The sequence below is a fragment of the Perca fluviatilis genome, chromosome 15, assembly GCF_010015445.1.
Source record: "Perca fluviatilis chromosome 15, GENO_Pfluv_1.0, whole genome shotgun sequence".
In the NCBI taxonomy this organism is placed as follows: domain Eukaryota; kingdom Metazoa; phylum Chordata; class Actinopteri; order Perciformes; family Percidae; genus Perca; species Perca fluviatilis.
Genome location: NC_053126.1, coordinates 22,944,637 through 22,969,668, shown reverse-complemented (window position 1 = coordinate 22,969,668; position 25,032 = coordinate 22,944,637). Strand labels below are relative to the sequence as shown.

Here is a 25,032-nt window from a genome sequence, read left to right as displayed (position 1 = left end):
CCAGGAGGAGGCTGAAGAGAGAGCTGACGTTGCAGAATCTCTGGCCAATAAGATGCGAGCAAAGAGCTGAGAAATGGGGATGAAGGTACTGAGTAGTTTGTTTTTTAGATGTTAGATGTTTTTTAGACCGTAAATAATCACTCTTAGTCTGTTGTCCTTATTGTTTGTATGATTGGAACTCACAGTGGTAGGTGAGAAGTTAAAAACAAATACAGTAAATCATCTGGGGCTTTCCCCCTATAAATACATGTTTTGGGCTTTTATGATGAAAGCTAATGTTAGAAATGAAATCTTTTTCAGAAAATGATGTATTAATACACTGTTCTTGAATTATTTGCAGGCACAAGAAGGACAGGGCGAGTTTCGGAATGTTGGACATTAACTCTCTGAACACCTGCGGAGACAAATTATAAAAGGTAGTTTATAGTTTACCATATTAATACCATAGCATTTTAACTTATATCAGTAAATCATTCTAACATAAATTGGTGATCATCAGTCAGATAAGTAAAAGCAGTCCCCTTGTGGGATTATGCATTATGATTATTATTATTATTATATTTTTAAAGACATAATAAATCCAGTAGTGATGTTGATGACAAAATGAACTGTAACTACAATATTTGTCTCCTGTGAGATAAATAGTAATAATAATGGGATTTTTAATTGGAGAGCAACTGTTGTTTTGTAAGACTAATGTTGTATACAGGTATTAATTATGCGTTGTGTTTTAGCAGCTGCCTTAAAACGTTCATTAATTCAGATTATACTTTTATACTCATATTCTGCATAATAAGTGTTTTTAACAATTTAAACAATATTCCAGCAAAGGAACCGGAGCAAAGAGTGTGAGCAGCCACGGGGGTTATTAGGGCCGCTGTACAGTAGCATGTTCATTTTTATATGTTTTACCCATATCACCATACATCCTTGTTAAATCCTGTTTGGATTCACAAACGTCTCATTTTCCAAATCCAAGTCACAACTTTCTAGTCTAGTTTTACGTGTTTGCTGTTGATTTTAGTTTATGAGCAGTAAGAAATGTTTGTAAAATTAAAGTTAATTTCTCCTGTTTGCTTGCTCACATTTAACTCTGGACCTGTAAAGATCTGGCTACATATACCGTGCATAAAATAATAATAATAATAATGTCTAGATTAATAAAAGGAGTGAGATGTGTTGAGATGTGAGATTTATTGAAAACAAGGCAACATACATCCAATACCACAATGCAAACCATTCCTGGTGCTAATCATCATTGTGCACCCCTTCATATTTAAAGCCACTATATGTAGAATATTAACATTTCCTGCTTTGGCTCCCTCCATTGGTCATATTAAAAAAGACACTTAAGTGTGTCTCTTTTTAATTCTTTGCTGAAAGTTTTCCAGAAATGCAGAAAATGCAATTAAAAAAGTCTAAATATTGCACACACACACACACACACACATAAAAATTGGTGGATCGATAAAAAATAAAATGCGACAAAGTGCAATGGAAACAGACTCGGGCCCTGTTAACACATATACAAATATTTTTGAAAATTGATATTTTCCTCTACGTTTTTGCCCAATAAAACTCTGGATACTGTATATTCGTGTGGAACTGATGACATCATCTCCTCTTAATTCACGCATGCCCATTGTTGCTATGTGAACAATGGCGGACGACCGGTATTTTAGGGTGACGCTAAGCAGCTACTCCAACTCGTCGTCTGTCCACACTTGAGTCACACTTCAGTTTTGCCTCAGCACCTTGGGCCGGTGCACCAGAAGATATTAAATAAATAAAGAGCAATGTGTATGAATAAATAAATAAAAAATAGCTACTACTATTTAACTACTGTTTGATGTTGATACTGCCCAAAAAATAAGCTCACTATGCATGCTCAGAATATTCTTCTCTGGTATTTGACGTATCATTGATGTTGCCTTTATCGCCACCTACTGGCCCTGTGAGCTTTTGGAGCTCATGTTTCCTTCTTCAAACTTGCGGGGCCGGGACCTTTAAACTTTCTCTGAAAAGGTGAAAACATCAGATCCTTGTGGAGTGATGAGAAGACTGTATTCTTCCTCACATTAATACATGATACAAACAGAAATGTCATATTTATGTCACATTTTCCACATCTTTTTTATTACATAATTTCATGCTTCCTCTTCGGCAACAATTTAATGGCACCAACTGTTCATTTCAGCTCCTAAGACAGCTCCTAGACTCAGCTCCTAATATTAGCATAACAGCAGTGGATGGAAACATACATGAATTTGCATGTTATTATATTTTAATATAACCCGTGCTGAGAGTCAGTGAGTGGGTGTTGTTGATAGACACAAAAACATAGGGAAATAGGGGTCCAGGTTGAAAAACACGGTAGTTACCCTTTAAATTAAGAAGCCAACACATATTTGGTTATGAATATGTTATACTATGTCAACTTCAGAGACACAGCAGACTCCATCGTTGCCATGGCAGCCACAGACTACTCTCCGCTGTCTTTCGCCTGGTAAATGACAAAAATAGATCATTAATAATAATAAGATACAGTATGTTGCCAGAAGCTGAGAGACTCACCTTCCCCATGTCACGACTCTTGACTTTGATCTTATTGATCTGGGACTCGGCGACGTCGGCGCGCTCTTCCGCCTCCTCCAGCCCGTGCTGCACCTTCCTCAGCTTCATCTGGAGAGTGTTTGCCTGCTCTTCCTGTCCGATAGCAAAGAACTGATTCATAATAAAAGCTCCACATGTGACCTTAAACAATGTTTCAGTCAGAAACACTCACCGCTTCTTCAGCCTGTCTCTTGTAAGCTTTGACTTTCAGTTGGAATTTGTCCGCCAGCTCCTGCAGCCGCGTCACGTTCTTCTTGTCCTCATCAGACTGATATTCAATAACAGGAAACAAATACTTGTAATGTAACCAAGTGCATTTACTCAAGTACTGTATTTAAGTACAATATACTTTAATTGAGTATTTTCATTTTATGGCACTTTATACTTCTACTCCACTACATCTCAGTGGTAAATATTACTCCACTACATTTATCTGACAGCTTTAGTTCCTTTTAGATGATGATAAAACGTTTTTAATTGCCTTCCTGTCCATTGAAAACTACGGCTCTCCAGATGTTTTGATGTTGAGTGTTTGCGATAAACTGAAGGATGAAGTGTTCCTTCATTTGTTCAATTCTCCTACTTTTTAAGCTAAAATAAAGTCTTTAAAAAAGCCTCTTGGATCAGCTGAAAACGGGGCTGTTTTTCTGACACCATGAACAGTTGACTTTTCAGAGATTGCCACAAGACATATGATGATCTTATAGAATATTATGCATTGATGTAGATTAAACTACCAAACAGGGTATACAGGAGTTAAAATTAGCACAACTTGCACATGAATGCAGCAGTAATATTAATCCAGACACACCATATATAATAGGAAAACCCTGACAGGGAACATTTTACTGTGCAATACATACTTTTTCTTTAAGTACACTTTCTGCTTCGCTGATAATATTTACATACTTTCACTTAAGAGGAGTATTTTTCCCACTAAAAAGGAACAAGGCATGAGTTTACCTGATAGGTGAGCTCTTTAATCCTGCGTTCGAGTTTGCGAACCCCTTTCACAGCGTCTGAGCCGTGTTTTTGTTCTGCTTCGAGCTCATTCTCCAGCTCTCGCACCTGCAAAAGAGCAGTTAACAATGTTTTGATTAATTGTAAAGATAAAATAAGCTCTCGCCTATGAAATCATCATGCAGGAAACGTCCATAGTTTTTACATGATCACAGGCTTTTACAAACTCCTTTCATAACGGGACCACACTGATTTATGATGAATTAATCAAGCAGGGTTCTTCGTTGATTATGCTACAATACGTTACCCTTGCTTCCAGTTTTTGGAGTTGCTTCTTCCCGCCCTGCATGGCCAGGTTCTCGGCCTCGTTCAGACGCTGCTGCAGGTCTTTCACCGCCCCCTCCAGGTTCTTCTTCATCCTCTCCAGGTGAGCGCTGGTGTCCTGCTCTTTCTTCAGCTCCTCGGCCATCATGGCTGCCTGAAAACAGTAGTTAGGATATAGTGATTAGATTACTGTTTTTAGGCAGTTGAGAATTAAGCAAACTCCAGACACGTACATCAGTGATGGCCTTCTTGGCTTTCTCCTCAGCGTTCCTGGATGCTTGGACACTGTCATCCATCTCACCCTGAATGTGACAAAGATCAGCCTCCAACTTCTTCCGACTGTTTAGCAGGGTGGTGTTCTGTAAGAAATGTTGTTATATGATGACATAATGTTAAAATAAGTCTTCAACTACAACAAATGCTTTTTTTTTTTTCATATAATAGCAGTACATTAATGCCAAATAAACCTAGCTATATCTTGGTACGATTAGTGTAAGAAAGGCCATGGATTCCTATGAGACGATCTTATTTTTGCTCAGACAGTTTGGACACTTAACACCTGTCTGGCTGAACGCGCCACTCGCTGGTCTATGACTAAATATGTTGTAGAATATCCGCCAAAATCATCGTAAAGAGCACATATTATGCTTGTTTTGGTTTCTTTCTGTCTTTTAGTGTGTTATATAGTTTTATGTTTATGTAACAGATGTATGAAGTTTAAAAAACAGATTTCACTCCAGGTGGAGCTTCCTCTCCAACAGACAGCACTTTTTCTCAACTGCCTGAAAACGCCTCGCCCACATTCCTCTTTGTAACTAATGATTAACTGTGCTGTATGTAATTTATTTTGTTTTGTGGATATGATTTGCAAGTAAATGAATAAAACGTCCAACAAAAAGAATGGATCGAGCTGTACCATGCAGTGAAAACGAGGCATAAGAGCCTCTAGTTGCTGATACAATCCACTTAGTTTTGAACCTGTGAGTGAAGCAGCTGCACCCTCTCGCTGGCGTCCAGCAGCTCCTGCTCCACCAGCTTGCGGCTCCTCTCGGTTTGCTCCAGAGCCGCTCTGACCTCCTCCATCTCAGCCTGCATGAGGTTACCCCTGCGCTCAGACATGGCCACCTGCTCCTTCATGTCCTCGTTGTTTCTTAAAGCATCATCGAGGTGAATCTGTACTTCCTGTACGGCAGAATGAAAACGGTCTCTCTACTGTGCCTGTTAACATAGGAAACAATTAGTCTTTACACAAGTCTCACCTTGAGCTGGACTTGTATGTTCCTCAGTTGTTTCTGGGACTCGGTCGCCTGCCTGTTAGCATGACTCAGCTGGATCTCCATCTCGTTCAGATCCCCCTCCATCTTCTTCTTCACTCTCAGCGCGTCGTTCCTGCTTCGGACCTCGGCATCCAAGTTACTCTGCATGGTGTCGATGACTCGTTGGCTGTTTCTCTTCAGCTGTTCCACCTCTTCGTCCTTCTCCGCTATCTTCTTGTCCACCTCGGACTTCACCGTGTTCAGCTCCAGCTGGACTCGTAGGATCCTGGATTCATTGTGCTCCAGGGAGGCCTGAGTCCAGATGTGACACGCAGTCATATAGACCAGAAAGGTGGAGTATGTTTGTTCAAAAGGTTGTAATCAGCTGTTACATTGTTTGTTTGTTTTTTTATAGATTTTTCTTTTGGCATTTTAGGCCTTTATTAGGACATCTTAGACATGAAAGGGGGGGAGTGAGAGGGACAATGACATGCAGCAAAGGGCCGCAGGTCGGAATTGATCCCACAGACACTGCAGCTGGCGGTAGTCTGTATCCTTCGCGTTCCACTTCTGGGATTGCTCCGGTGCTGCAGGAAATTCCGCCGGATGCATGTATTTTCCGTTTCCTTCCGCTTTCTTTGTGTTGGAATTTGGTGGGTTTATGAGGACTATGGTTAACTGCTCCTCAGATCTCTGCAGGGTAAATCCAGACAGCTAGCTAGACTATCTGTCCAATCTGAGTTTTCTCTTGCACGACTATTTTGCAGCGGCTCTGTGTGGAGTTTAGCACCGCCCGTGACGATTCTGATTGGTTAAAAGAAATGCCATTAAACCAGAGCATGTTTTCCTCCCATCCCCGAATGCTATGTGGAGTAGCCGGAGTGCTATCCCTATAGTCTAACCTATTTATATTGTGAAGTCATAGCTTTACTAAAGCAACACGTTGCCTGTTAATTCCAATTATTATGCACTTGACGCTAAAATAGGAACCTGTTCCTATTTAAATAGGCTAACCGTTACTTTAACCAATGGCCGCTGATTTCTTCCATTCTTATTCAACTGTTGCTCAGAGGGATCTTTGTCTCTTTCTGGCCTTTCAGTTGTCAGTCTGGTTCAACCATTAAACAGAGTTTTGTTCAAAATAAGCCCTTCATACAAAATAACATCTATTTGTAAAGAGGACTTTCTACATCCTGAAAGCATCAAAGACCATTCACACATATAGAGTAATCCTCTCAGACATTTGACTGGACCCAATCTACCTGTTGTAGCAGGAGATCACAAACCTTTGAACAGTAGTTTATATATGATTTATATATTTTTTTTACTCACCTCTGCTTCCTCTAGAGCGGTCTGGGCCTCCAGCTTCTCCTGTTCAGCCTGTTTCTTTGATTTCTCCAGCTCATGGATGGATTTACCTGTCTCTCCCAGCTGCTCAGTCAGATCCATTATTTCCTCTGGAAAAGGAAACATGATTTCTCATATTTCTGCATTTAAAACATGGGTTATGTCACAGCATTGGGAAGGCGCTGACGTACGTTGCAGGTTTTTGTTTTCCCGTTTGAGGGTCTCAAGTTGCTCCAGGCATTCTTCCAAGGCATTCTTCATCTTGAAGTTCTCGGTGCCCAAACAACGCACCTCTTTTACAGCCAACTCCAGCTCCGCCTGACCCTCCTCGTGTTTCTGCTTCCACTCAGACACAACCTACAGGAAGACATATTACTAGGGCTGGGTCTCGCCAATGATTTCCCGAATCGATTTGATTCTAATTCACAAGGTCCTAATTCCATTACATTCCCTGATTCTATATCAATTAGGTTAGGGAAATCTAAGTTACAATACCAATTTTGTTTGGATATAAAAGAGATTCTCAGAGAACTTATGCTGTAAATTGAACAGAAAAGAAGCAACCCTCAAATAGGTTTTATAATGCACCACGTTAATGTACATTAAGAGTTGACTCCAAACAAAGATTCATTTTAAAGGTATATTAACTATGGATCAACCAATACTGGTTTTTCCAGGACGATACCGATTATTAGTAATTAGTTAGTATATATGTTTTTTGTGCATGTTATAGGTTTACAAAGTGAAAAAGCCCAAAGTCCAACCCAAAGGGACTTACCATCTCCAACAGGAAACACTGTTCACAAACTGCTCCAAACAGCTCTATTGTAGTCCAGGCTTTACTTCTGTGACAAACTTGCGTCACTTTGTAACACACGTTATAATGCTCGTCTAGCTGCTAGTGTGGCACGCCCTCATACTCTGCTTCTGACTGGCTAGTAGTCCTAACCTAGCTACTGCACATGTGCGACTCCCAACAAAGACAGAACAGAAGTGAGATGCCTCACTCTGTAGCTAAAACAGAGAGGTCAACACAGGGTGAAAAGAGGAGCTGCAGCAATGTGGAGTACAACCAAAATATGGTGTTTTCTGAAAATAAACCATGTAAACCTATTCTGGTACAACCTCTAAATACAATTATTAACCTGAAAATGAGCATAATATGAGCACTTTATGCAATTATTTAATACATGAGAAACTTTCAACATAATGCACAGTAAAAGATAGTTAGATAGTGTTGTTGGCGGGACATTAAGCCAGACTCGGGACAGACACAGAGCTGTAGCGGAGCCAAAGTAACAAATTAATTAATTAACTTTATCGGTTATCAGGCAAATAAAACACTGATACAGATAATCTGCAAACTGCCAAAAATCGGTAATCCAATACACTTTTTGTCAAATTCAGTGAATATCTCCTCACGGTCACCTAACTCTCTATTTTGTGTGCACTGAAAAAAAATCCGGTGTTAATGCACAGCCGTGGCTATGTAAATGGAAAACAAACAAAGCAGTGCACAAGCCATAAAACACTATTCCAGGCTTGCGGCAACAGTTGATGGTATGGGTGGGAGGGGGGGGAGGCAGCATGTGAACGTGCCGGCCAGTAGTTATCTTTCCATGAATCTGGGGGCTGGAGTTTATGAAGGGGGGGTTGTATTTGTTTGGCAGTTGAGTTCAAATATCAACAATCTTGAAACAGAATCACTTATTGCACCTTTAATTGGAGAATTAATTGGAGATTATTTTAACCCAGCCCATTGCAGTTCAATATTTAAAACAAACTGCAATTACTATTTTTGTGAAACATGTGCTTTACATTAATGTTCCTCTGAACATTATCATCTGACTTAGATTTGTAGCCTCCAGGGTTTCATTATATTCTACCAACTGAGCATCCCAGTTATCAATCAAAATTGCATTTAAATGACATTTTAGGAGATTTCGCAAGATCAAAACCTTATCGAAGTTTCTCTGCTTCTTGTCCAGTGCGCCAGCAGCAGCATTGGACCTCTCCACATCCATCATTAAGTCATCCACCTCTCCTTGCAGCCGCTGCTTGGTCTTCTCCAAAGAGGAACACTTGGAGTTGACGGCCTCCACAGCTTCTTCTGCATCCTGCAGACGCAGTGCCAGCTTCTTCCTGCGGGAGAACGCATCTTATAAGATCTTGTGAGAATATGTTTCGAACTGGTGCGGAGATTGTTCTTACTTTGCCTCCTCGAGCTCTTCGGTGCGTTGGATGGCGTCCGTCTCGTATTTGGTTCTCCACTGAGCCACGTCGCTGTTGGCTTTGGATAGGCAGCGCTGCAGCTCAGCTTTGGCCTCCTGTTCCTCCTCGTACTGCTCTCTCAGCAGCTCGCAGTCATGGCGAGATGACTGCAAACTGTGAGCCAGGGCGCTTTTTGCCTTCAAAGAAATAAACAATACAAGGTTGGGCATTGTTTTTGATTTGAGCTATTCGGATTCCAATTGTGTTTCTTCCTTATGATTCCATTTCTTTTAGGGATGGAGAGAAAAGGGTCACAAGCTTATTTCACAGATAGAAGAACAACATTTTATTTTGATTCAGTGGTGATTTACAATTTTACCGGGCTTTTTTTAATGAAAATTAAAGCCACACTTTAGAGCGGCGCTTACTGTGCTCCGTGGTGGCAATACAACAAGCGTCTGGAAGTACGTTTATCTGTGTTTTAAGCCCCCAATGTCTCGCTCCAGGCAACGCTGCCTGGAAGGCACTAGGATTAGGCAATGGTTATGGTTAGGGTTAGGGTTAGGTACCTTGAAGTCAACGATCGCAGTGCTGCCTGGAAGGAGACGTTGAGGGCTTAAAACACCATCGAGCTGGAAGTATGGTGGCCGCTATGGAAACTAAAACTTGTGCACTTAAATTTGGAACTGATGATCGGATTCAAAACCAAATTTTCCAAACGATTCTAATAAAAAAAAAAAAAAGATTCCAATGGAATCATAATTTTTGAAATGATTCCAAGTTTGAACCAGTTCTCGATGCCCAAGCCTACACTTAGCTACATCTTTAAACTTCCAAACATTTTACGGTGCTCTTCTCTTACCTTAACCTCCTCCTCATAAAGTCTTTTCAGCTCCTCAATCTGCTGAATGAAAGCTTGCTTTCCCCGAGTCAGCTGTGACATTAGGGATTCTTTTTCTTCAAGCTGGCAAGACATTTCAGCTGGATGACAAGTGTAAAAACCATTAGCACTGCCTCGTCTGTGACTGTTTGTGACTACCGCTTGGATGCAACTAAACAGTTCTCACCATTTTCTGTCTGCAGCCGAGCTTTCTGACTCAACATGTCGTTTATTAGTCTCTGATGCTCCTCTTCTTTGGTTTTTACCTCGTTCAGTTGATCTTCGAGCGAACGGCACATTTTCTCCAAATTAATCTTGAAATTTGAAAAAGAAAAGATGCACATAAAATCATCAGTGGTGGTACATTTGCTTAAGTACACATTTTAGATCCTTGTACTTTACTTGAGTATTTTATTTTTATTATTTTATTTATAATTATTACTTTATACTGTATTCCACTACATCTCAAAGGTAAAGACTGTACTTTTTACACTGCTACATTTGTCTGACAACTTTAGTTACTTTACAGTTTCAGAGGTTTAGAATTAAAGGATCTGATCTAAATACTTTTTACCACCTCTGAAATTCATGAAGAATTTGATAACCAACCTTTGCTTTGGACATGGTTTCCACATTGCTGGCTAAGTCTTCCATCTCCAGTCTTAACTCGCTCTTCTCCTTCTCCAGTTTCTGCCTGACCCTCTGGATGTTATCCAGCTGTTCTCCCAGTTCTGCCGTGCTGTCTGCATGTTTCTTGCGCAGAGCAGCAGAGGTGGCGTCGTGCTGCAGCGAACACTCCTCCAGCTCTCGGCGCAGTTTGAGGAACTCAGCTTCCCGTTTCTTGTTGATCTCGGCCTGAGCGGCGGTGGCTCCCCCGGCCTCCTCCAGCCTCTCGCTGATCTCCTCCAGCTCTCTGGACAGATCACACCTCTGCTTCTCCACTTTGGCCCGCGCTGAACGCTCGGTTTCCATTTCCTCCTCCAGTTCCTCGATTCGGGCCTGCAGAAGAACAATACACCCACTGAAGTAATTTAACTTTGTGATATCCCCTCTAACGTAGGCCAGTGATAGTATTCTTCACCTGGAGCTCTTTTATTTTCTTCTGCAGCTGAGCACCAAGAGCTTGTTCATCTTCTATCTTCGTGTGCAGCTGAGACAACTCAAAGTCTTTCCTGTAAAGGCAAGGTGAAGCTCACAGTTTATTCAAATCCATCAGAAACTTTGAAAATGCATCAGCCAGCAAAGTGTGAGGCAGTACTGTTGGACTAATATTATTGGCATTATCAAGAGGAAAGCAGCCTGTAATTTGTGGGTACCAACTTACTTTTTTAGCTTTTCATCCAGCTGCTGTTTCTCATTCTCCAGATCCATGATGGACTCGTGAGCCAGTTTCAGATCCCCCTCCAGCTTCCTCTTGGCTCTCTCTAGATCCATACGGACCTTCTTCTCTTGTTCCAGTGAGCTGTCCAGCTACATTAGTAATAATGTTGAGGTGTGGACCGTTGGTTGGACAATACAAACATTGCGAAGGTGTCACTTTGGGCTCTGGGTAATTGTGACGGCATTTCTCACTATTTTTAATATTTTAACAAATCAAACAATCAATGGATTCTAGGGGGAAATAATCAGCAGAATAATCCATAAAAACAATCAATACATAATAGTTCAAAATGAGCTCCACCTCAACCAACTGCAACAGTAGAATCCTGTGATTTACATTAATGCATGACTTGTAATAATAATAATAATAATAATAATAAATAAAATTGTACTTGTAACAGAATATTTTCACAGTGTGGTATTAGTACTTTTGCTACAGTAAAGGGAATACTTCCTGATGTGCAGTAACACACCTCATCCACCTGCTGCTCCAGCTTAGTTTTAACTTTAGTGAGAGTGTTTGTTGTGTCCTCCTCTGACTGCAGGTCGTCCAGCGTTTGCTGATGAGCCTCTTGCAGCTCTCTCTTCTCTTTTGACAGTTTGGTGATGTTTTCATCTTGGCTCATGATTTCTTCAGTCAGGTTTTTCACCTAAAGATGGTAATAAGAAGCACTATTGTGTGGTATGATGAGACTAAGGGAAAGCTTAGACAACATCAGGTCATTCATAGGTCACAGGTCAGGGGACGAGAATATTGGGCCAGTCTCTAATGTCCAAATCTCTTCATGTATACATATGTATGTGTCTCTAAAGATTCGGGGAATCTAGGCAGCTGCATGATACGGGAATGTTTTGTTTGAGGACCTTTTAAAAAATAAACTTTAGTTAAGCATATGTGTTTACGGCGCCTGCAATATCTTTGTTTTCACTGAAGGTTCAGCTAAAATTAATGCCTTCAGCATGAGTTACAGCAGTTGTTACAAAATGACACACCCACCTGAGGTTTCTGATAATAGTATTCAGAGTTTAAGAGTGATATACTTGCTGCAATGTTTTGGTAAAAGAAATTTACGGCGGCCGACAGGGGCATTAACTGGAACACACGTGCAGCATTTTTAGCAAACGTGCTGCAAATACGCACAACACAACCAAATACATAAACGCGCCGCAAATACAGAAACGATGCAAAAAGAAAAGCACACAAACCCCGAAAACAAATGCAACAGAAAAACGCTGCATCCAGTTTACACAACGGAAGGCGAGGTTATGTTAAGAGAGAGTGGATAATTTGTGTTCTACTTTTCAGTAAGATATATGGGCTAACGGTATTAGCTAGCAAGCTCTTGTAGAAGTCATTTTGCATCGTTTCTATATTTGCAGCACGTTTTTGTATTTGGTTGTGTTGTGTGTATTTGCAGCGTGTTTGGTAAATCCTGTTCAAGTGTTGTCAAATTACTAAAGATGTTATCTTAATTTGTGTGTGTTTTGTTTATTTGCATGTTTTTTTTTTTAGTTGCAGTGTGTTTGCTCCTGTTGGCCACCGTATAAATTACATCCTGAGTTTATTTTGAAAGAACAGGTAATAAATGTTATTCCTCACTTGCATTTGTTGCATGGTGTAAACTACCAGTAAATACAGGAGATGTAAAGTTAACCTGAATGCATGAGACACTTTCAGTTTGAAAGGAGACCAAATGAATGTGCCATCACAGTATTATAATGTTTATTTTTATAGTGCTGGTCTTATCTTTGTATACATGCACTTTGCAGTTATTAGAAAATGGGGGAGATCTCATACAGTATATGCATGTAGATGGCATTATACTGAGTCTATAATGTTACAGCAGTTGTTACGATAGTGTTACACTTTACGGCAGGAGACTGCTTTACGACAGACCCTACATCGTGCTCGTGACCAGTTGCCGCTTGTTGACTGTTTGCCAGCAAATAAAGCTGAGTTATAAAAGAATCTACCCGACCCTTGATCATTCTATAGGCATGACACGATAAAACATTGTGGCAAAACTGTACTGCCTGCCTAAATTCTCTCATCAGTTGAGATTCCATTAAATCCATTAAAAGTCTCCCGAACCTTCCTCACATATGTGAAATGGGTTGTGCTGTTCCTGAATTTTTCTTCTTGGTTGAAGAATTGAATTCCTTCTTAAACGTGATGACACACAGAACTTGACGTACGTGATAAATTACCTTGTTCTCTACTGCATGTTTCTCCTTCTCCACTTTGACTAAAGTGAGCTCCAAGTCGTCGATGTCCCTCTTCAGTTCCGAGCACTCGTCCTCTAGCTTCCTCTTCTTGGCCGTCAGCTCAGCGTTAACCTCCTCCTCATCCTCCAGTCTCTCCATCACTTCCTTCAGCTTGGCCTCCAGTTGGATCTTGTTTTTGATGAGTCCTTCGCACCTCTCCTCTGCATCCAGGAGGTTGTCTGCCTCCTGATAGCAAGTTTGTGCACCAACATTTGAGCTAAACACTTCAAGTAGCAATGATCATGCAGACTATGTGACCTTCTGTTACTCTCTGGCTGTGGTATAACTTACTGACTGGACTTGTAGGAGGAGGTCATTCTTCTCTTGTACAACGGAGACCATTTTCTCCTCCAGTTCCCTCCGCCGGTTTTCTGATTTGGCCAGATCTTCTTTGATTTTTGTGAAATCCACCTTCATCTGGACCATTTCCTTCTCGGCTTCAGCGCTCTTCAGGAGAGGTTTGAGTTTGAAGTACAGCTTCATCCACGGCCAATGTTTCACATTCATGAAGGAGCGGATGTTATACTGGATGGTGTAGATTGCCTCCCTTTCAAAAGTAAAATATGGATTAGTCTACTCTGCAAGTTTTGTCCTCTATGGTACTATTTCTACACAAAACACAAACATCATGTCATTCTCAACCACAAACTTCAGAAGCAGTAACTGAAATTCTTTCCTTCTCGTTCAAATTAAATTCTGGTGTTCTGTTTGTTCATCAGGCAACAGTAAAAACTAAATAGCGAGTTGCAGCCCATTTGAAAAATTTTATATATTTTACATTACTGCCAAACATGTTCCAAGACAAACTATAGTCTTTCAGATTTCACAACATGCGAATACGTCTTTATTTTTGTCAAAGCTACGTTCTTGTTGCACTGTGATGCTGCACAGCGCCGTAGCTACCATTGCAACATATCCTCAACGGTTTGTATAATATCTCACAAGAAGTTATGCACCATTTTTTGTGCGTTATCCTATGAATATCCACCATCCAGAACAATCAATGTGCCTGCTCAAGTCCCTGGTTTAGGTTAAAATAAGTATGATAATAATGTTTGTTATGTTACTTACATAAATGGCGTTAGTTAAGTACGTAAGTTATGTAACTAAAGTATGTTTTTTTAGGCAACTTTTAATAGGCTTAGATTAAAATGTAAACAGAGAGTAGTGAATGTAGTATTCTCCACTGTCACGGTCTGCCTCTTTCTTCTTCCTTTCAGCCACATTACCACTTCCTCAAACCCCTTTATTGCTATTTTCTTCTTCTCCCAGATGCCCCCTGACTTTCCCTCCAGTTCTTGCCCATCTGCTTACCTGTTCCCACTTCCCTCATCAGTCCTGCAGATATTTAGCCAGACCTTTTCCACTCACTCCTTTCCAGCTTGTCAAAGTTGCATTGTTGCTTTCTTTCTTCGTGTTTTTGCTTTTGAGCTTCTGTAACCTTAACCTGTGCCTGCCTGCTTGCCTGTAGGCCTAAAACATGTTCCATGCTTTTTGGGCTTTTTGACTGGGCATGGAGGGTCTGAGCGCTGAGACGTGCACCTCCAAGGTTTTGTAACAACGCGGACACCGCGCTGCAATGATTGGCTACAGAAGAGAAGTCGCTGCTTTGACAGCAATCAATATAACCGACGAGACGGTTCTGTGCAACCATGTGCGCTGTTCGCACCGAACCGTCCGGACCGCCCCAACTGCACTGACCGAAGGAGCATGACTCCTGTTTGAGCCTTTAGTGTATATATATCCTCACCTTTGTGTTAAACCACTGAACTTATCCTGTCTGCCTGCTTTGTCTGCATTTTGGGTTCAATCCTGCATTTCCTGAGTCATCCTCAGTATTTCTTAAATCCTGGTTACGGCCTTGAATTGCAAACAACAATAACATAATATCATCAGTAGAACTGATGAAGCCTCTTGGATGGACCAAAGATGCATTTGATGGATTATTATATATTATATTTATGTATATATTATTTAAAACAGTAAATATTTTTTACTTTCTTGCCATCATCTTCTGGTACTCCAGTCGGATGATGTAGGCGCGACACAGAGCCTGAGTGGACGTCACCACCTGGGCTAACCGCTCATCTCTCATTTCCTCCAAAGCACCCAGCAGACCAGCTTTAAAAAACACCTGAAAATTTAAAAGGTTGATATTAATGTGCAGCTCATTCACTCTAATATATCTACCATTTAACCAGTGTGCTGAAACAAATGAAAACCTTAGTGTGTCCAAACTTGTACTGTGTGTGATCCACGTCGATCGAGCCCAGCAGTTTCTCCGCAGCTTTTTTGTTATCCATAAACTGTCCCTCTGGAACAGCGCTGGCGTTAAGGATCCTGTATCTGCAGGAGGAATAAAAGGTCTGAGTATGAGGCAAAACATTATGATATATGTAAATGCAAAGCTTTATTTACCTCTGCTTAAAATCCCCGTAGAGAATTCTGCTTGGAAATCCTTTCCTGCAGATGCGGATGCCCTCCAGCACGCCATTGCAGCGTAGTTGGTGGATAACTAGTGGGTTTTCCATAGCACCTATCATGAAGGCAATAATTTGTTTTATTCATGTTGTTTTATAGTATGCATATATATACGTTTGTGTCATAATGAGATTATCAAAACTACCTGGTGTTTTGGTCTCATTTGGTATCAAGCAGCGCACAAAGTGAGGATGAGTGGTTCTCAGATTAGTCATGAGCTTCCCGAGATTCTCCTGTAAGAAAGTTTGCAAGTGAATTTGTAGGTTTATTTTGGTAGCTGTGTTTAAATTTCTAATATTCATACATGTTTCTTTTTTACACATTTACAGAAAAGCACTAAGCTTTTCTCTCTTACCTCGGAACTAGAAATGTATTGTTTCACTATTCTTTATTCAGTTTCAGACCACAAGCTTCTTATTTAAGTCACAGTTTAGTTTATGTTAGTGTTTTTTTTTGCCATTTAATAATATTGTATGGAGATCCATGAAATTCTGTATAGACTTCCATGCTCCCCAGAGGATGAATCCTACTGACTCCTACTGACTTTGGTGATCGTGTGACTTTTCCCACAGCGCCCCCATGGGGTTGACATTTGTGGGTTTTTTGAGTGAAATATTTAAACTATTGGATGGACTACCATCAAATTTGGTTCAGACATTCACGTTCCCCTCAGGATGAATTTTAATAACTTGGTTGTCCTTTAGCTTTTCATCCAGTGCTATCATCTGGTCAACATTTTAGGTTGTCCAATACTTTGGTTTATGTCCAGATGCCAAAACTAATTAAATTCCTATCAGCATCAGCTGTACTTTATGTTAAGTGTTAATTAGCAAATTGATTAGCACTTGGTTCAGGCATCTTACCCTGAACAATGCTGACACAGTTTGGAAAGATGCTCCCTTCTTCTTGGATCCTTTCTTGGTTCCTGCTACAGCTGCTTCTGCATTAATAAAGACACATTTTAAAACAAAAAAACAGTAACAGTAGTATCCCACTTTGATAGATAATTCTCACTTTGCATGTCCAAAAGAAATGCTCTCCATACATGACCATAATCATAAATCACCACTTGAATTTCTATCCTTCTGCAAACCAACTCTGTCAGTAGTCATTTCCACGATTTCGCCGAACACATTATAGTAGAGGTGAATGATTATATAGTGACTACAGATGCTCATGGGAAAAATGAAGATGGCTCTTCTAAAACTCAAGCAAAGCAATATGGACTATAGGTTCAGGTACTTCATACGTATGAAGAGTTTATAAGAAATTGTGTTTGTTATAAATTTAATTAAACTACTTGACAATTTATACACGTACAGCTGAAATGCTTAGTCGATGGTTCCAGCTTCTCAAATGATAATTTTAGTAATGTTAATAATTGTATTGTATTAGTAGTAATGTTGAGGTTTGGACAGTTGGTTGGAAAAAAACAAACCTTGTTAAGTGTCAATTTGTGTCACAATTTTCTACAAACCAATCAATCAATTGAGTTAATGGAAAAAATAATCAGCAGAATAATCCATATTGAAAATAATCATTAGTCCAGGGTTTTAATGTTTAACATACATGTGAAAGGTACAGTGAATCCTGTTTAGCTACCTTTCCTATAGTAAGTTTATCATTAATGTGTAATTACATTTTTTTTTCACCAATAGGCCAATTTATATTTGCTTTTAAAATGTTGGATTTATAATAATGTATATTTTCAGACATTTACATTTTTGAAAAGAAACTTTCAAAAAATGCATATTTTAAAATAATTTGGTGGCCCCCCTGCACTAACTCTGAGGACCCCCTAGGGGGTCACGGATTCCCTGTTGAAGATCTCTGCATTAGTTAATAGTTCAAAATGAGCTCCACCTCAAGTCACAAGAGATCTCTTTTCTGCAGAACGAGTACTTTTACTTTCAACACCTGAACTTACCTTCTGATCCAGAGAAGCTTGCGTAGAACATGGCCAGTATCTTTACTGACGACTTCTGGTAAAGCTGCACCACAGACTCGCTCAGGGGGTCTTTGTTCTTCTCCAGCCAGCCGCTGATGTTGTAGTCCACAGTGCCAGCATAGTGCATCAGAGTGAAGTGAGCCTCAGGCTTGCCTTTGATTGTTTTTGGCTTCAAGAAGCAGTTGTTCTTTCCAAGATGTTGTTCATACAGTTTGTTCTTGAAAGAGGTGTCTGTTGATTTTGGGAACATGCACTCTTCCTCAAGGATGGAGAAGATCCCCATTGGCTAGAAAACAAAACGATTTTTTTAATACCATTATTACAGTTGTTGCAACACTTAATTCCATTAAGGATCATTTTGAAGTTACACAGTATGGTACCTTTTCAATGAGCTCAATGCAGGCTGCTAAGTCCATCCCAAAGTCAATGAACTCCCAGTCAATCCCTTCTTTCTTGTATTCCTCTTGCTCCAACACAAACATGTGGTGGTTGAAAAACTGTTGCAGCTTCTCGTTGGTGAAATTAATGCAGAGTTGCTCCATGCTGTTGTACTAAAGACAAATTGTGAAACGTTAATATTTGCATACATCAGGGAACCTCTGGAGGGGAAAAAAACAATACACAGACTTTGAACACCTACATCAAAGATTTCAAAGCCAGCGATGTCGAGAACACCAATGAAATGTTGTCTGGGTTGTTTTGTGTCCAGCTGCTGGTTGATTCGTATCACCATCCACAGAAACATCTTCTCGTAGACAGATTTTGCAAGGGCACCGATAGAGTTGTACACCTGGAAAGAGGGAGAGTTAAAGACAGACTCAACAGCACTGCAGTGAGAAAATATTTGGACGGTGACAGACTCTGTTGTTACAGCGCTGGTGCTTTGCTTCATTTTGAGGATGTTCAGATGAATACAGAAGGACTTTTAGCACTTTAAAAAAAAAATAGTAACCAAATACAATACAATTTAGGGGACAGAAATAGGTGCATTTATGAAATAGGACTTGGAAGTTGGATGAAGTTTCTGACTACTTTTATGTGTAATAGGCAGTGGATGGAGTACTCGACTCGAGTCGCTATTCTCTGGACTCGTGACTTGACTCGGACTCTTCTTTGGTGACTTGGACTCAGACTCGAAGACTGGGGACACAAGACCTGACTTGGACTCGACAGTTGGTGACTCGACAACAACACTGCCTCACATTTATCACTTATTTTGGTGCCATATTGTTTTGGGGATGATTTGTCAGACACATCACTTCTTGCTCACTTCAGTCTGGTCTCCAGCAGTAAATGCAATGAAACATGCTTTAAAAACACTGGAATAAAGAATACATTCTAATTCTAATCCCTCTCTTTTCTCTTCCTAAAACATCCACAAGTTACCCAGCAGAAAAGATAAGCTCCATCTTTACCAGCTGCAATATTAAAGCGATGAAGACATTAATGCATTAATAATTATAATACGATAATAGTAGTAGTTTTACTTTTTGTTCTTTAGGTATATATGTATATGTATACTTTTGTACTTTTACTTTAATAAAATTATGAATGCAGAACTTTTACTTGTGCTTGTACTTGAGTATTTCTACACTGTAGTACTGCTACTTTTACTTTACTTCTTCCATCACTGTTAATAATACCATGCGTTTGAAAAATATGGTAATCAACCGTGGTTATTGGCCGATAACGAGACAGCTCGTTATGATCTTCTGCAGTGGATTATATATTATGCATATCCAGGAGAAATGTTGGAGATTTTTACCATTAGTAGTCTTACCTGCTGCACATTTTGTCCTTTGGTGACATACTCATTTCCAACCTTCACTCTGGGATAACAGAGACTTTTCAGCAGATCAGCTGAGTTCAGGCCCATCAGATATGCTGCTTTATCAGCTTCTGCAAAACAAAACAAAAATAGATTTTTCCGCTTCCTTTATTTGCATGACAGAATTAATTTGGATGGATGATCCTCACCCTCGGTGCCATCTGGCTCCGCCTGCTCCTCCCGCTGCTTCTGCTTGAACCTCATGTTCCCATAATGCATCACAGCGCCGGTCAGCTTGTAGATGGACATCTTCTCTTCAGCGGTGAAGCCCAGAATATCGAAGGCCTCCTGCATTATAAAATGGACAAAGTTAGATTGTAAAGCAACTGAAAAGACAGAACGAGTTTTGTGTGCTTTAACGGAGTCGTCTCACATCTGTAGCCATTAACTCCTCGCCGTCATTTATGGTTTTGACACTGATTTCGCCCTGACTGATGAAGGCAAAGTCATAGGGGTTGGTGGTGATGAGAAGCAGATCTGAAGGGAAAGAAATCCAGCTAAAAACTCTTCTTTTTAAACAAGAATAATGTTGAAATAAGACTATTAATCACATTACCGATCAGTTCAGGCTTCTTGTTGCAAGTAAGCTGATAAAAGATATGATAACTCCTCTCAGCCGACAGCTGAAATGTCACTCTAGATTTCTCCAGCAGATCTTTGGAAGAAAATTAACTTTAATATTGGGGCAACATCGTTTGTCAACATTCTGGAAAAAATGTGTATAAACTTACATGTTTCAATATCTGCAGATGCCAGCTTACCAGTCACGCCAAAGTGTATTCGAATGAATTTACCCTGTTCAACAAAAAGCGGTATCTTACTCTCTGTGTTTGACAAATTCTTGGCAAATCAAATCAAAATCTCAGGCTTTGACTCACAAAGCGAGAGGAGTTGTCGTTCCTCATTGTCTTGGCGTTCCCAAAAGCTTCCAGCAGAGGGTTGGCCTGGATAATCTGATCCTCCAGAGTCCCCTGTCGAAAAGCAAACATGCAAATCTGACACCCTCTCCTCTCTGCCAAACAACTGACTCTACTTGCTGCACATTTTGTCAACAGTCATCCTGAGCTTACCTTTATTTTACTGCTCATCTCCTTTTTCTTGTCTGCAGACACTGCGATTGTCGCGAAATACTGAATGACACGTTTAGTGTTGACAGTCTTGCCTGCACCGGATTCTCCACTAAACAAAAAAAACATTTTTAATTAATATTTTTAACTTTTTTATTTCAGTAGTCTGATAATTGATAAACAAAATCTCAGCTTAACTTACGTGATGAGTATTGACTGATTTTCACAATCTGGGAAAGTAAAAGAAGACACTCCATGACAACAAGAACTCAAATTAATCAACTGCATTGACTTTGATCTGCTGACATACCGGTGAGCATGAACTGGTAGGCATTATCTGACAGGGCGAAGATGTGAGGGGGAACCTCCATCCTCTTCTTCCCTCTGTAGGCCCGCACCACCTCTGGGTTGTAGACGGGTAGAGTTTTGTAGGGATTCACCGTCACACAGAACAGACCAGAGTAGGTCTGCATGGAGAAGAAAGATTGGAATACAGACATTCATGCTCCCCAGAGGTTTAATCCTACTGACTTTTGTGATCCCCTGCCCACCATCATTAGGTCAAAAGACTTGATTCACATGACTTTTATTTAAGTATTCAGATGCTCAGTACCTAAAATGGATTGGTCAGGTCTTTTGAAGTGGGGTTGTATAAGGTATTATCCATAGTCAGTGTATTACTAGCCCTTGTGTGGTCCTTCGGGTCCCAGTGACCCGAAGGACAACACAAGGATTATGTACTTCCGTTTACTTTGTTGAGAATTGCTCTCTAAACAAGGGTTAATACAGCACCTTAGTTCTTGTTTGTACAGCATTTTGGTCAGCTTAAACTGTGTTTAAATGTGTTCTAGAAAGAAACTTTACTTACTTACTTTACAAGAAACAGGGTTTAGAGAGCAATTCTCAACAAAGTAAAGGGAAGTACATAATCCTTGTGTTGTCCTTCGGGTCACTGGGACCCGAAGGACCACACAAGGGCTAGTCTATATCCATGACGTTCCACTTCCAGGATTGCTCCGGTGCTGCAAGAAATTCTGCCAATGTCCTTCCGCTTTCTTTGTGTTGGAATTTTAAACTCCGGTGGATTTATGAGGACTATGGATAACTGCTCCTCAGATCTCTGCAGGGTAAATCCAGACAGTTAACTAGACTATCTGTCCAATCTGAGTTTTTTCTCATATAACTAAAACAACCTTTGAATGTACACATGTTCCACCAAAACAATTTTCCTTCCCAAGGCTATTTTGCTATTGAAGACTACTATTGGATCTTAGCGCCGCCCATGACGATTGTGATTGGTTTAAAGAAATGCCAATAAACCACAGCACGTTTTTCTCCCATCCCAGAATGCTGTGTGGACTAGCCAGACCCTCCGCAGCGCTGTGGAGGAAGGTTTGGGAATGCGAGACTAGATGTCGGTCGGCTCGCCCCCAGTTTGGAGAAGCAGGCAGGAGTACCGACACGGAATCTAAGCAATGTTCTGCTGTGGACGGGGGGCAGCAGCTTAAAGTATTTCCATGCCAGAAAAGAACCACCTAAAAAAATCCAACATCAGTTTAAGTGTATGCTATATTTAGAACATTAACTGAACCTGTTATCTATGTTATCTTCCAAGCTACCAGACCCCTTTGACAAAAACACTCATTTTACTAAGCAGAACACGAGAGATGCTGGTCTACTGCTGCCTCCATCGGTTTTTTAGTTTTATTTTCTAACCCTTTTTAAACAGCAACTAATGTAGTTTTTGTTTAGCTAGGCCTTTTTTAAGGTGCAGCTGCTACCCCCCCATCCACAGCAGAACATGGCTCAGCTTCTGTGTCGTTACTCCTGCCTGCTTCTCCAATAAGAGGGTGTGCCGTCAAAGGGGTTTGGTAGCTTGGAAGAGAGCATAGATAACAGCTTCATGTAATGTTCTAAACATAGTGTACACTTAAAGTGATGTTGTTTTTTGTAGGTGGTCCTTTGGTGGCATAAAATACTTTTATCTGCTGCCCCCCGTCCACAGCAGAACATTGCTGAGCTTCCGTGCCGGTACTCCTGCCTGCTTCTCCAAACTTGGGGCAAGCCGACCGCCATCTACTGTAGGTAATACACTGACTATGGATAATATCTTATACAACCCAACTTCAGAATGTCCGAACTATCCCTTTAATAACTCAGTCATTCAGAGTAAAACAATGTACTCAATTCAATGAGCATATGAGCATTCCGCTGTGATGACAGTGACTCCACAGGAAACAAACTGTCTCCAATCCTTTTCAGATCTTTTCAGTTAAATCAGCAGCAGGGCACTAACTTCGGTGCAGATGGCATATAAAAATAATAGCGAGTACAAAAAAATATGTTAATCTTCCTTGGAAAGATATTTTGTCATTCAAAGATTAACATTTAAAACAAAAACTAAACTTGTAAATGTTTCAAAGTCGAGTTATGAATTTTATTTCATTTTGACTTTTGTGTATTTTGTTAATAGTGATCTTTATAAAGAAACAACTCGCACATCCAAACAAATTCTTCTGTGCAGGTGCAACGATCATATCAACTTAGAAACAACGGGAAAAAAATATTTTTTTTCGCTCCCTCCGCTTTTCATCAAGAGTATATGAAATAGCTAACACAACCGGGTAACATTTTTTAGAATGGGATGGGGAAAATGTATTTAAACCCGGTTGTGTTTGTTATATGAGATACTCTTGATGAAGGGAGTGACGGAAACGTTAGTTTTTCTAAATAAAAAGCAGAGTGCGGGATTTTTTCCTTTGTTTCTAAGTTAATGGTGATCTGCAATTGAGTCTGAGGTTTGATTATTACAAATGTGTTATTTGATGAGACAGTAAAAGCATAATTTCTTTGCCCAATTTCTATACTGTACCAATTTTACCAATATAAATATCAAAGTTAGCAAGTGGGTTTTCTTACAATAAAGTACAAAGTCATTGTGGAACATCATTGGCAATAGCCTCAGGTCACCTCTCCCAGATTTAATCTGGATGGTGGCGGTCTGATTGGCATCATATTTGCTGAAAGACTCACGTAGATCATCCACGCTGCATATCGCTCCTTCAGGTTAAACAACACTGCAGGCTCATGGAGGTGTGTCATCATCACCATGTCCTCAATCTTATCAAACTTGGGGGGGTTCATGGGAAACACCTGGTCCTCCCTGACGGTTAAAGTCTAGAAAACATACATGTAAAGTACAACCGAATATGATGCTTAAAGTTTAAAGCAGAAAGAAGACAAATGTAAGACAAATGTGGACAGCGGAAACTTGATATTGATTTCTTCATGAGCTTTAAGAACGTGAACTTTTATTTTCTTACAAAATGTTACTTAATATACTTAATACTATTCTGCAGATTCCTTATTGCAGGTTGTCCAGAAAGACACACTGAAGCTGCAAAAAAATCCTTCTGGAATTTTTTCCTGCATGGTCAGACATCACCATATAACATATCTGTTCATAGTGTCTAATAATAGGTCAATGCATCAGAACAACCCTTCAGTCCACCCACTCTGTCATCCACAGTCTTGACAGTGACTTTTCCGTCCTCACTGTCCTGGATCTCAGCCTTCACATAAAGCTCTTTCTCATCGCTGACGAAGCACGCCGTCTTGCTGTCAAACGGCCGAGACTGAGCCTCTGTCCTCTCCCTATCAGACTTGCGGAGGAACTGGGCAACCGGCCCGAAGATTGACATTTCCCCATCTGTGCTCATGTTCTCCTTCCTGAATCAAAGACAAGAACACACCATCAGCACCTTCAATTCTTTTATGCAGTGGATAATGCTTGACATGTAGCAACAGTACTCACCCACTTACTGCACTATTACAGGAATAGGACGACTGAACTCTATTTTCCGGAAAAAATAAACACGTACATTTTTTACAAAATACAAAAATCCTGCACAGAAGCTGTTACACACCAAAGGATTGCACACTCACCTTCTTGATTACGCTGCAAGAGCAAACATAAGCAGTTGCACTGTCCCTTTTTATATCACACTATTGTCCTTGGTGTGAAGCCTCATTCCTTTACATGGGCATGTCGTGGTCGAGTTACACCATCCTGTTGCTCATCATGGCTAAGGATTGGTCATGGATTAAGCACAAGATGCACTGATGTTATATATAGAGTACAGTGACACCAAAGAATGACATATTTGAAGACTACTGAATGCAATTACAATTTACAACAACTAATACTACTACTTTTGCGTTATCAAAACCAGAGATTAAAAAGAAGGAAGATGGAAAAAGAAACCGAAAAAAAAACATACTTGTCACATATGCGGAACTATTTTTTAAAAGCAACTTAAAATAGACTTATCTTTTTATTCTGGCTTTTAATTTGGATTTCATAACCTTAGTTTTTACATTGTTTTGTGTCCATGGTGTTTATTTTATTCAAACTTCTTTTTTCATTATTATTTTTAACATGTTTTTGTTTTATTGTTATAATTTTTAGTCAT

General features: G+C 40.1%; 2 protein-coding genes across 2 annotated transcripts in view; one reads left to right on the top strand and one right to left on the bottom strand.

Moving 5' to 3' along the window:
* The window catches only part of LOC120574123 (myosin heavy chain, fast skeletal muscle-like), a 23,682-nt gene extending 22,499 nt beyond the window's left edge, over nt 1–1,183 (top strand). The window contains exons 38-40 of the mRNA XM_039824233.1: nt 1–85; nt 341–416; nt 827–1,183. The exon at nt 1–85 is cut by the window's left edge and continues 50 nt beyond it. Coding sequence (XP_039680167.1) covers nt 1–70 — 70 coding nt within the window. The 3' untranslated portion in view covers nt 71–85; nt 341–416; nt 827–1,183. The remainder of the gene's footprint in view (nt 86–340; nt 417–826) is intronic.
* A 931-nt stretch (nt 1,184–2,114) lies between these two features.
* Nucleotides 2,115–24,513, bottom strand: LOC120574847 (myosin-1B-like). Its single transcript, XM_039825311.1, has 41 exons — nt 24,506–24,513; nt 24,375–24,413; nt 24,076–24,289; nt 23,594–23,737; nt 20,871–21,027; nt 20,763–20,790; nt 20,564–20,672; nt 20,372–20,464; nt 20,225–20,288; nt 20,050–20,148; nt 19,867–19,970; nt 19,643–19,781; nt 19,446–19,564; nt 18,306–18,455; nt 18,046–18,216; nt 17,645–17,951; nt 16,581–16,657; nt 15,863–15,950; nt 15,655–15,772; nt 15,459–15,582; nt 15,234–15,370; nt 13,528–13,783; nt 13,180–13,422; nt 11,445–11,621; nt 10,916–11,061; nt 10,673–10,763; nt 10,201–10,590; nt 9,779–9,905; nt 9,574–9,692; nt 8,712–8,908; nt 8,459–8,642; nt 6,692–6,857; nt 6,486–6,610; nt 5,157–5,465; nt 4,876–5,079; nt 4,131–4,256; nt 3,881–4,051; nt 3,577–3,681; nt 2,786–2,881; nt 2,575–2,706; nt 2,115–2,503 (listed from the first exon to the last, which is right to left on the bottom strand). The coding sequence occupies exons 3-41, from the start codon at nt 24,277–24,279 to the stop codon at nt 2,483–2,485; spliced, it is 5,817 nt and encodes a 1,938-aa protein (XP_039681245.1). The 5' UTR covers nt 24,280–24,289; nt 24,375–24,413; nt 24,506–24,513; the 3' UTR covers nt 2,115–2,482.
* Between the last annotated feature and the right edge of the window lie 519 nt (nt 24,514–25,032).

Bases quoted from the DNA above. Each gene is read 5' to 3' on its own strand.
- LOC120574847 (XM_039825311.1), bottom strand. From the start codon at position 24,279: ATGAGCACAGATGGGGAAATGTCAATCTTCGGGCCGGTTGCCCAGTTC. The intron at 20,465-20,563 runs GTAAGCTCAGGA...GCTTTTCGACAG, and splicing joins AGATGAGCAGTAAAATAAAG to GGGACTCTGGAGGATCAGAT. The intron at 19,971-20,049 runs GTAATGTGATTA...CTTTCCCTTCAG, and splicing joins CAAGAAGCCTGAACTGATCG to ATCTGCTTCTCATCACCACC.